Source organism: Anoplophora glabripennis, unplaced genomic scaffold (genome assembly GCF_000390285.2).
Source record: "Anoplophora glabripennis isolate ALB-LARVAE unplaced genomic scaffold, Agla_2.0 scaffold253, whole genome shotgun sequence".
Taxonomy (NCBI): Eukaryota; Metazoa; Arthropoda; class Insecta; order Coleoptera; family Cerambycidae; genus Anoplophora; species Anoplophora glabripennis.
The window spans coordinates 382,236-394,456 of NW_019416337.1; the positions used below are offsets into that span (position 1 = coordinate 382,236).

A 12,221-nucleotide genomic window follows, 5' to 3' on the forward strand; every position below is an offset into this window, starting at 1 on the left:
AGCTTACAAAAGGTTCGGACTAAATCTTTGAGGTGCTGAAATTTCTAAGAAAGACACCCTGAGGTCGCAAACAACTGCCTTCCTTTTGTTATTGTTAATTGCCTCGAACACGTGTGCCATTACTCATGGATTACATTGTTTCTAGGAAATTTTGGTCTCAGTTACTAAACGCACTAGGCATCTATTGTTTATTATCAGTCGTATACCAACTTTGAAACTGTCAAGATAGCCAGTAAAAGAAAAGCGTTGTGTTGACGAAAAAGTTTGTTTGATACGTGTGATAGAAAAAGCAGAAAAGAAAAGTGATGTTGGAAGACGTTTAGGCCTCAGTCCATCTACTATTGCTACCATTTAGAAAAACAAAGAAGCAATTCTATAGGCGGAATTGCAGGGAGTGTCTACTAAAAAATTAAGGAAGCCAAAATTTGAAGACTTAGATCAAAAAATCCCCGGTCCGGTTAAGATTCGTTAAAAAGAGTTTACACTGTATTGTTACTGTTATTTTGTGTCTATTTCGGTATGTAATTGGTGGTTTCACTGTTGGACAAATAAATTCTATAAATAAATATACATCACATGATTTTTTTAGAGTATACACTTTTCAAAACACTTCCGATATCCTAAACAAGACTGGTGTCCCATTGATCGAGAATGATGTACAACTTATTTTAGCTGAACTGCCTTTGCTGGTAATATATAAGCTGGGTTTGGAAGTTCAACTTAACTTACAATTTACGTTTCGCGATGAAAAAATTTCTGACGAAATTTGTGCAAAATAAAGGGTGTTGCCCAACATTTCGATTTTGAAAAAGTTCCATATGTCTAAAAAATATTTTTTTATTATAATTTACTGATGGATATAATCAAGTGTTTCTTTAATTTTAATAAAATTTTCATATTTTCTAAAGTAGCAGCTTTATGAAGTGAGAAAAATGGAATGTCACCATTAAATTAAAATTTAAGTAAAGAAAATATTATTTTAATTTAAAAAATACTTCATATTCGTTAGTCGATTATGGTAATAATTTAGTTCAAAATTGTTTTATCGCGAAATGTGTGTCTAGAAATCATTCCTTAAAAACAGGAGGATCGTTATATACAGGGTGTTCTCAAAGTTGAGTCATTTATTTTAACACCTGGTAGAACTCATAAAAAAGTCGATTTACCAAAAATCGTTTATATAAAAGTTGTCAAATAAAGCAATTATTAACAATTATTTAAAAAAAATTGAAATTTAAAAACTTTATAATACAAACCTGATTTATTGTAATTTTCGACCACAGGATGTCATGCTGGAAGATAAACTGTTTGTTTACTAACATGGACCTAGTGCTCGTTTTCGACAATTCCTAAAGTTTCTTCCTCGATCTCCATCATTTGGCGTGGAGGAGGTCTTCCATCGTGACCTCCTCGTTGTTCCTTTAAATACTCTGTGTCGCGTAGTCTTATAACTAAATTTACATACATTTGCGGAGCTGGATGATTTCGTAAAGGAAACCTTTCCGCGAACAAGTGACATGCTGCAGCTGCATTTTGTTGACATTCTCCATAAGTTAATATTATGTCCACATTGTTTTCATAAACATGTACAATTTTTATTGTACAAAATACCCACAAAACAAAAATAATATTATCGCGCTATTTAGCACTGTCAAATCGAAAAGCGTACTCAAAACCGTGCAACTACAAAAAAAAGACTCAGTATCAGTAGTACACAAACAATTTATGTTTTTACAAGGAAGTGCTTGAAAATGACAATAAATCAGGTTTGTATTATAAAGTTTTTAAATGTCATTCTTTTTTTTTAAATAATTGGTAATAATTGTTTTATTTCACAACTTTTATATAAATGACATTTGGTAAATCAACTTCTTTTTTGACTTCTACCAGCTGTTAAAATAAATGACTGAACTTTGAAAACAGCCTGTATTTTGGGAAATCAGTTTTTCTTGAATACGATTTAAAGATAATTAAATTCTGAAAACGGTGTCATATTTTCAGTGACTGCACTGAAATGTTGGCAAAAATAATTTGTTATACAGTGTGTTCACTTCGAATTAATATAGAGTCATAGCTTTCTTCGCTTCACACTCAAAAAAATATTTGTTTCTGAGAAAAAGAAATTACCAGAGCATTCGGTCACTGAAAATATAACATTGATATCGGAATTTAATTATCTTCAACTGTTTTTGAGAAAAAAGTGTTTCCCAAGAACTATTGATCACCCTGTACAGCTCGTTCTCGGACCTTGCTTAGTGATCAGTCATGCACAAGGTTGTTTCAAACTATCTCCTTGTGGTTTTCATCATTTCTGTATTTATTAAAAAATAAACTTATATCTATGACTTGTATAAAGATTCACTGAAAACTATCCTAATTAAACTTAAAAATATACTAAGGATCGGAAAGCTGTTCACTATATTCTTTATACAGTCTTTGCCAGGGTAATTTGGTTTTGATAATTGCTAATACTTCGTTTAGGAGCGTCCTATTGGTTCCTTCCTGCAAAAATAAGATTTTCCAAAAAATATTCTCGTACATAGCATACACCAAAAAGGTGATCACATAAAATGGAGAACTAACAATGAAACTCTTACCAATCTAGTATCCATTTTCTGTTTCTTCGATGACGTGTGATTCGGACCCATAAGATCATCCAACACGAGCCGTAACCTACATTCAGGACCTGAAATAATAATAAGAAATACCGAAAGTTTTGGAAGAATTACTTCACGACGCTACCTTTATCAAGCAAATGGTTGACCGTGGCAATCAACCAATGCCTGTACTCAGCGGCTGACTGTAGCACACTCGTTGCGGTAATCTGTGATTCGAGAAAACTTAATGTCACTCCTGGTGGTAATGTATCCATGCACCTCTGTACCGGCATGTGTCGCTGCAGTGACGCCAACGGTAAATTAGCCGGAACGCGTCTTATTAAGTTTCCTCCCGTTCCGCTGACAGGATCTAGAGGGTTAGACAACTGAACCCTAGACGAAAACGACTATAATGTAGCGATGAAAAATGAAGGTTCTGACTTTAATATTAAAAAAATTTGTGTTTTTTTTTACTTCTAAGTTATAATTAGTACAAAGTAGAATAGCAGTTTTGTATTTTTTTTTTTAGAAAATGTGATTGATTTTGGATATAATTTAATTTTGAGTGCTATATTTTGCTAATTTTTGGAATTCTAAAGATAGTTTTTTAATGAAGCTTTCAATGAAAACATAATAGTTATGTAGATTGGTAAAATGTAAAACCCACTGTATATTAACGAATGTAAAAATAAATATCTGAAAAATTACCATGTCTGCAGATTCATACAATAAGAATAAGCTCGTCCATCTGATAAAGTTAGAACTGGTTGATTGGTTGAACTTAAACTACAGCCATTCACAGAACCTAAAAATCATAAATACAAAGGAGTTCGATATTAGAGAAATTCGAGCCACACGTCAAAACTAATCAAATAGTACTGATTTTTTCTTTCCGAAATTTCCTGTACTATAAAGTTCCGGTGAGGCAATTGGAATTTATGCGTAGAATTTTTTCAAAATGGCCGAGTAATCTCTAGCCTCAAGCTCGATCATAAGAAATTTGACATATTCGGTATCTAAAAATGAAAAAAAAAAAAAAGGAAAATTATGTACTAGAGGCTGCCAAACAAAAAAAAAATCATACCCATTAAACATATTCCTGAATCAGACCCAAAACATAACCTCAAATTTATAAATCATAAATCATATATTGTAGAACGTCTTTTTGAAGCAATCAAATCCTTTGTTGAAGAAAATATATTGTTTCTGTGGGTTTTCAACTCAATTATTTTGGATTTGAGGTTAGGTTTTCAGGTTGCACACTCAAAAGTACCATTTTTATGGATTTATACTCACAGGTTTAGAAAAAATTGAGTATGTTCGTTTTAGGTTACGATTTATAAATTTGAGGTTATGTTTTGGGTCTAGATTCATGATTTAGGAATATGTTTAATGTTTATGATTTTTTTTTGTTTGGCAGCCTTTAGTACATCATTTTCCTTTTTTTGTTCATTTTTAGATACCGAATATGTCAAACTTCGTATGATCGAGTTTGAGACTAGAGATTACTCGACCATTATGAAAAAATTGTAAGCATATACTCCAATTACCTCACCGGAACTTTGTAGTACAGGTAATTTCGGAAAGAATAAAAAAAAATCAGTACTATTTGATTAGTTAATATTTCCCACTGTGCGGCGCCCCTCCTAGTAATTTTCATTGTTAAAAAATAAAAAAAAAATTGTAATGTGCAATCAATTCAACTCGATTTGCAAAACTGAGTCTGTGGGTTGTGCGTAGCTCGTTCCTACATCTGTAAAGTGTTTACAATGGTGGTCATGGTTATCGTCGCGAAGTAGTGAAATACATTGCAATGTAACTTTCTTTAGTGTCTTAAAGAAACTCCATCGTAAATATATCTCTTTACTGACAAAATGTGTGTTAGAACTGCATCTATCGGAAACACAGAATCAAATGTAATTTGAGCATTTTTCTTTTTAGGGAATTTAAATATTAAAAAAATTTGGGGAAAACAATATCGAAGGATATCTATAAATATTATTTTGCAAGAAATACAAAGAACTTTTGACTAATAGAGAATAGGTGCACAATTTTTTTGGGTAGTGTCAGTACATGTCAATACAATGTGTCATTAATCTCAAATTGAAATGAAACATAAATAAAAGAGTAAACATGATATTTACCGATCTAATTTTATATCCAGTACAACAATAGCAGACAGTAAAAAATTGATGTAAAAACAATATATTTAATGTAAGACAACCACTTACCTTTCCCCGTCAACAAACTTCGCACTGAGATGCGGGTTAATAAACTTTTCGAGTTCTGTAGATCCCACATATGTAATAATCCGGTTTTGGTTAATACCAAACAGTAACTATTCTGGGAAAGACTAAGAGAAGAGACAACGTCTTCGATTAATAAAGGTGGCAGTGATCTAGCACCAGATTTGAGATCGTAACAATTTATCGTTAAGTCTTCGCAACAAGCTACTATTGTCTTTCTATTGCAAGCCATACATCTTATGGATGAGCCTGAAACCCAGCAGAAAAAATCAATAATACTTTAACAGTTACTGATTCTGTTAATGGTTCCTCAAAATTGAAACCTACCGGAATGCGTGCTGGTTATATGTCTAGTAAGTGATTCTGAGAGAGTCTCTTTTTGAACGTATTGCCTCTCTCTATCAATACACTCAAAAGGAACAATGTTAACTTTAATATCTCAGAAATTAATAATTTTAGCTATGGGGAATGCTATATAAAAATGAAAGAACATAAAGTGTATTTTTAGTTTTTAAAATACAATACAGGACGATTCATTTAAAAAAATTGAGAAAATGATGTGCTCGAGTTTTGGTTCGCCCTATATTCAACTGTTGCAATAATACAGAAATAGCACTTTCTCGTAAAACTGTGCCAATATCAAAAACTTATGCCTGCAAAAAATTATTGTTAGGTTGTTCTGTTTAGGGGAGTCCCATTTAAAAAATAGTATGTTTGGTTCACCCTGGTAACACGTAACACTCTGTATATATATGAAATGTTTTAAAATGTGCAGTTTTAAGTCGGCTACAATTTTTGTAAATAACTTTTTTTGATATCTTCTATAATAACGGAGATATCGTATTTCGACGCACTAATGCCGCACCCTGTATAAATAAGCATTAATTATTTGCTCACCATAGATGAAGATTGCTATTTATTTCAAATTTTAATGTCAAAATGTACCTTAGGATTAGTTTCAATTGTTTTTTTAGCTTTTTGTTCGATTAAGATCATTTTTTTTTTTTTTTTTTTGGGTAAAGATGGCAACCCTGACAGCGCACGTTCTGGTAGGTTTAAATTTCGATTACACTGCTCTACATGAATTAATTTAATTACCTAAATATGTGTCCCACTTAGGATCCTTATCATTAATATTCTTAAAAACTTCTATTCTAGATAATGAACCTTTTGGTGTTTTATGGCAGTTATTTGTAACCTAAAAATATGACGACAAATTATTCATATTGTTCGAAACACTCTTTGAAAAGTAAATGAGAAAGCAGGCAAGGTTCTAATATACAACGGGACCATAGCTTATCGTTAAGTAAACTTATGGATAAAAGACGTAAGTTCACGATAAACAAATAATTCTGTAGTCAGTCACAAAATAAAATAACTTTGATGTCCGGTATTTTGTATTTTGAACCACTGAATACGAATTTGACAACACATTTCCGTCATCCGGTCAGAATTTTTTTTTAACCTCAAAAAATAGGTCGAAATAGCAAAAATGGTACTTATTTTTGATTAATGCATGTAATAAGTTAATAAAAGTTAGAATTCCAACCTAACCTTAAAATAATGAAAACATTCTAACCTAAAAAAAAAAAAACAGAATTTGTACCTAACTTCAAAAAATCGCATGAACTTAGTCAAAATTGTGGACGGCAAGTTTCATGCGTTCAAAACTAAACCTCAAATTATCTAAACCAAGTAACTGGAGGGCAGCGAATCTTACACCCTGATTTTTTTGAGGTTAGAAAGTTGGTCATTATTCTCGTGTAAAATTTGTTTTTAGCTCTTTAAAAAATGTGCTAGAGAATTGTTCTGTCTAAATTTCGATACAACTTAAACGTATTGAATGCTTTCATTCAAGTTTTCAAGGTTAAGTAACATCAACTGCAATTTGTGACAAAAATACCTGTATTTTCATCGTTCCGCATTCCTTCGTAACAGTCACTCCAGGTGGCATTTTTAGTGGATCAAGGACGTTTATAATTTTAATGATAGGTTCGTCGCCAGGCACCTCACAACACATCAGTTGGTTTATTTGCGTTCCAGGCGGTTGTACCACAACTTTGTGGATCTCGTTACCACTTTGGCTGCAATTTAGTATTTATGAAAATCGTAAACGAATTTGCTGGCAAATAATGACTTACAATGTTTTCAATTCACTTGACGTTTTTGGCTTTTCTTGAGGTTGTTTTATCGTTTCGACTATTATCTGACTTTTCACTGGTGACGACTTACTAAACGAAGTTTGAGAGGGAAATTGGGTGTCACTATTTACACTAAAAAAAAAAAAAAGTAAAAATCGTTAACTAGTATTTAAGGCTGCAATTTTTTTTAATGCTGAATCTATAGGTCTTAACAAAATTTTAGACGGGTTTAGTTAAACCTATTTTTTGTGAATTTAGAAAATTGTGTTTCTATTGTAACTTTTTCATGAAATTTACATCTTCTCATTTTTTTGGTTCACCTTTTGCCAAAGTTTGTTATCTATCGAGATGTTGAATAAGTTTTCGCTGTTTTTTCATGAAAATTAATGCTTTATTTAAAAAAAATCGTTTTTTGCGACAGAACATGGTTGCCGTGAGTCTCAACAAGAATTCTTTTGAATAAAGTAGTACAGTAAATTTTCCCACAAATACTCTTTTTTGGCACGAAATTCAACATGTTTAACAAGTAGTTTACACTTCGCGAAAAACATGCATTGAATTTCAAGTTTGCTTATACTACTACTTTTATAAGTGCGCCACCATCTTAAACTACACGCTAGTAGTTTTGGTTACGCCATCTGTTGGCGAGAACTTATTAAGTGTCACTATTATATTTCTGTCATGTCATAATAATTCTGAAATTACTATTAAATTTTTATATTATTAACAATAATAAATAAAAAAAAATTAAACTATTGCATAAATGTTTTATAACTTACTTTAAGTGATCAGCAGAACTGTCTTTGTTTGTGTTTGGCACTGAAGTTAGCAACATAGGTGTAATTCTTCTTTTACCCGAAGGCAATCTTGTCTCGAGCTGTTTATTCGCAGGAACTAATATGCTTTGATTTAATTTTGGCGACTCAAAAGCTACATCCTTAACTACCGGTTGGGGCTCTTGGAATTCTATTTTGTTTGCAGTCGATGTATCGTTTTTTTCATTTATTTCGTCTATGGCACTAAGTAGGTCAGGATTCTCTACGACTTGAGTCCCAGTGAAACTCAAGTTCCAGTTTCTTTGTAACGATTTGTGATAAACCGTTTCATAAAGCGCATTCTAGAATACAAATTTAATGTTGAGACATTTGACCTATTTTGTTTTGTTTATTTGCTATCGACAAAAAACTGAAAATTTCGATTAAAATTTTTTTTTTCGACTGAAAATCAATGATATACATTTACAAAGAGTGATTTGAAGACAAAACACTAACGCCTCACTGAAAATGAAATCTTGACAGTCGAGTTAAATTTTCATTGATGTCACAAGTTTGAGAATTAAACATGCAATATTTAATATATATTTTTTAATTAAATAATAAGTTTGAAGCACAACTCGCTCTTTTTCATGTTAAAATTGCATTGTTGTCTAAACCTTGATGTTATTGAAGATTTAGTTGAACTGTCAAAATTTTGTTTTGAGAATGTTTTTTTTTGTTTTCAAAGCACTCTTCGTAAAAATGAACAATTTGTTATTTCCATGGAAACAAAAAAGTGAATCAAGTCATATGATACTATGATAATAGGGCGCATAAAAAATGCAAAAATCTAACATGGTGCCCATAAGAACAACGAAATTTACAACGCTACAACTAGTATGACTACATATTATTTGAATTTTCCAAAAAATATGTCCGAGTTTAAAAGGTCCACCTTTTTCTGTTTAGATTAAAATAAAGAAACGAAATAAAAATGCAAATTGAAATTTTCAGTTTGTCAATAACTCAATAAAATGAAAAAAAAACTGCTTCGGTAGGTTATTCCTTATCCAATTCTACAGGGTACTTTTAAAATGTAGCACCAAACTAAATCGGATGATAGGGAACATAATCGTTTCCTATGAACCCAAAAATATTTAAAAAGTTACAGAGTAATACATCTGCACTGCCAAAACCACATTTTTTTAAGTAACTCGAAAATGGCTGTGAAGATACAAACGAAACTCCAGATTATACTCATAGATTGCAAAAAAATTGTTCATGGCATTTTCAATGATTTGGTTCCAAAGATCACTTTAAGGACAAAAAATATGAAGATAATCAGCATCATTTTCAAGAAAATTGGAAATGAACATTTTCAAGCATTTCAATAATACAGATTCTGGAAATCAAAAGTGCCACTATACAAAAAGAAAAAAAATGTTAGCAAGCAAATTGATGACGGAATCTAATTTGTATCCATATTTAAGGCCTTTCGATTGTTGGGAGCTAATGAAAAAAGCTAAAAAGCTATCACTTATGCTAATTTTTCACTGCCTTCAACTGCGGCTCCCACCAATTGCTCGTCGGAATTTTTCTAAAATCGTAAGGAGTTAACACTTTCCTTCACTTGTAACACAATATAGAATTTTATGAGTGAACTGTTAAAATAGCATTATTTCCAAAATAAATAAATAAATAAATTACCTTTTCGTCCATCGATAATGGTGTCCCGATTTCTTCCTGCGTAAAAGTAACGCACGCCACAGTTCCATCCCAGGAACACGCCAGCAAATACAAACCATTGCTGCTCCATGATATGTCAAGTACGCTGTCATCAAATAGGTCCTTGATCACAACTAAAGGCCTTTTTAGAGAAGTTAACCATACACTAATAGATCGATCTCGTGACCCTATCGCGCAGCAACAATATTGCGTTGATTTCGGACTACTTGACGTTTGTTTTTTTAATATATTCGAATTAAACCTCTGAAAGTGGATAGCGATGGTTATAAAACGGCATTATTATATACTATGTTTCACTTACCACACACGTAATCGCTTTTCTGTGTCCCACAAAATCTTTGTCTTGCCTCCAGCCTTCCCTTTCGATAATTTGTGCAGTCGGACCACCACCGTTCATTGCATGAGCCGATACTAAGTACTGTCCATCGGGAGACCAAGACAGTCTGAGGACGTGCGTTGTTGCCGAACATTCAACAAATGGGTCCGTCACAACCTCTTGCTGCGCCCAATCGGATGTCCTCCATATCCTTAAGGATTTATCATCTGACTGACTTGCGATATACTTGCCTACGGGGTCCCATGTTACACCCTACAAGTGAATGTTTAATTGATAAATGATTTTTTCTAAACTGACGTTGAACCGATGTAAGATATAACTTACTTTAACCATTCCTGTGTGACTTTTTAAAACGGCAACTTTCTCCGGAAATTTGTGTGCATTCCATATAATCACAGTATTATCTACACTACCGGATGCTAGCCAACCGTCATGGGGCGCCCACGCAATATCCAAAACGTCTCCATTATGAGAGTTCAATGTATGCATACATTTCCAAGTTTCCACATTTACTTTTCCACTGCCAAATACAGAAGAACTCCCTTCATTGGTTAACCTCCATATCATTACTAATTTATCGTCACCTCCCGAGGCTAACAAGTGACCAGCGTTGCTCCAACGGACAACATTCACACAAGCTATAAAATGGGTTTGTTCATTCAGTTAATATGAATACTTGGAAATCAATAAAATGTTTGTAAATGAATAAAAATATACGGGGCGTTCCATTAACGAATACATGTCATGCCTCTATCTCAGTAACACGATGTTCTATTGTTTGTCAACCTCAAATCTTCCCTAACTTTTACACTTATATACTTTTTTCATATCTTGAAATATAAAGGCGACAATGAGGAGAAAAAATTTTCATGTAGCTAAGTACCTACTCTGTATAATTAATCAGGTAATTAAAATTCATTACACTGCATTTCAATAGAATCAACTATTTATGAAAGCAGATTTGTAGAAACTGTTGTTTCATGTTAATGTTTTAAATAACTCCTCATAAATAATTTATTCTTTGACACTAAGCATTTCCCGATATATATGTATGAAATAAATAGCATTTTACCTAAGTGATTATCCATTTGACATAACATTTTTGGAATTTTGGGATCAGTTTCCTCATGTTCGTTAATTACTGGGCCAATATTCCAAATAACGATTCTTCCACCTGAAGCGCCTTGGCCTCCTGTAGCAAACCTACCCCCATTAGGATGTATATCCACGGAAAATATTGGTTTATCATCTAACACACATAAAATCACTTATATTATTTATCTTTGTATAAATAAATAAAAATTTACCTTCATGATTAACCCATGAGGGCTTCAAAAATATCATTTTATTTGTATTAAGGTTTAACTTAACGTTGAGTTTTAATGGACGTTATACATTTTGCAACAGAAAATACACCTTTTTTATCACGTTTACTAAGAACAAATATATTTAAAAATCAGAAAACAGTATTTATTTACACAAATTGATATTTTCAAAAAAAAGCATTAAGGTTAGGTTAATGGAAGTCAAACAAAAATTAGTGATGGGACTACTCGAATGAAAATTATCGATTATATCGATTATGAAAATCTCTCGAGATATCTCGAGTGATCATAAAGAATCATTCGATTATTCGGATACGAATGACAGTGGCCACAGCGTTACTAATACCTGCACTACTCGAGCGAGTGCGCAGATGTTTCGATTGTTCCAACGCTCTAACGAGCTACAACATCTCGAGATAAGACGGCCGAGAGGATAGATGAGACAATCGAATATCACCGCACCGACATACAAGAAAAAAGGTATGCAGGAATTTTATGAGTGGCATCGCGGGGGGTTAGATGGGAGCTTTATTTAGCGGGGATAAAAATTCATATGAATGAAAATAATACCAAATTATGTTTTCTATATAATTTTTTTTTTCAAAAAAATCCCAAACAATGGACCTCTTTAGGCGGCGACTACTCATTTTAAACACATGCTGCTGAACCACTCAACTGGCAACGAAGAAATATGGAAGAAATGCCCCAATCCGCGACAGTCATTCATTTACCTAACGTCAACATGTTTCGCATATGATTTGGGATAGACCGGAAATTTTCAAAGTGAACTTTCGATTATTCATTCGAATGATCATTCGATTATAAAATTAATTCGAATGGTAACCTCTCGATTATTTAATTCATTCGATTATTCCCATCACTAACAAAAATATAAGAGAAAAACAGGTTCCAATATGTATATTAGAGCTTAATTCACAATTATATCGATAGATGTCTCGTCTCATACTAATAAAAAAAAATATTGCAAATAACACACCCAATGTTAGGCTAATTCTACACCTCTACTCTACACTCCTATAAGCAGTCTTGTCATAACACCAATATTTTTGTTAG

The 12,221-nt window shown here is 32.5% G+C and overlaps 1 protein-coding gene across 1 annotated transcript; it reads right to left on the minus strand.

Annotated features, from left to right (window-relative positions):
- Positions 1-1,867: 1,867 nt before the first annotated feature.
- On the minus strand, positions 1,868-11,338 carry LOC108912974 (protein HIRA homolog). Its single transcript, XM_018718410.1, has 14 exons — positions 11,130-11,338; positions 10,895-11,071; positions 10,147-10,460; positions 9,787-10,074; positions 9,447-9,728; positions 7,764-8,101; positions 6,985-7,116; positions 6,747-6,927; positions 5,942-6,041; positions 4,829-5,092; positions 3,306-3,402; positions 2,743-2,990; positions 2,598-2,686; positions 1,868-2,502 (listed from the first exon to the last, which is right to left on the minus strand). The coding sequence occupies exons 1-14, from the start codon at positions 11,164-11,166 to the stop codon at positions 2,395-2,397; spliced, it is 2,655 nt and encodes an 884-aa protein (XP_018573926.1). The 5' UTR covers positions 11,167-11,338; the 3' UTR covers positions 1,868-2,394.
- Between the last annotated feature and the right edge of the window lie 883 nt (positions 11,339-12,221).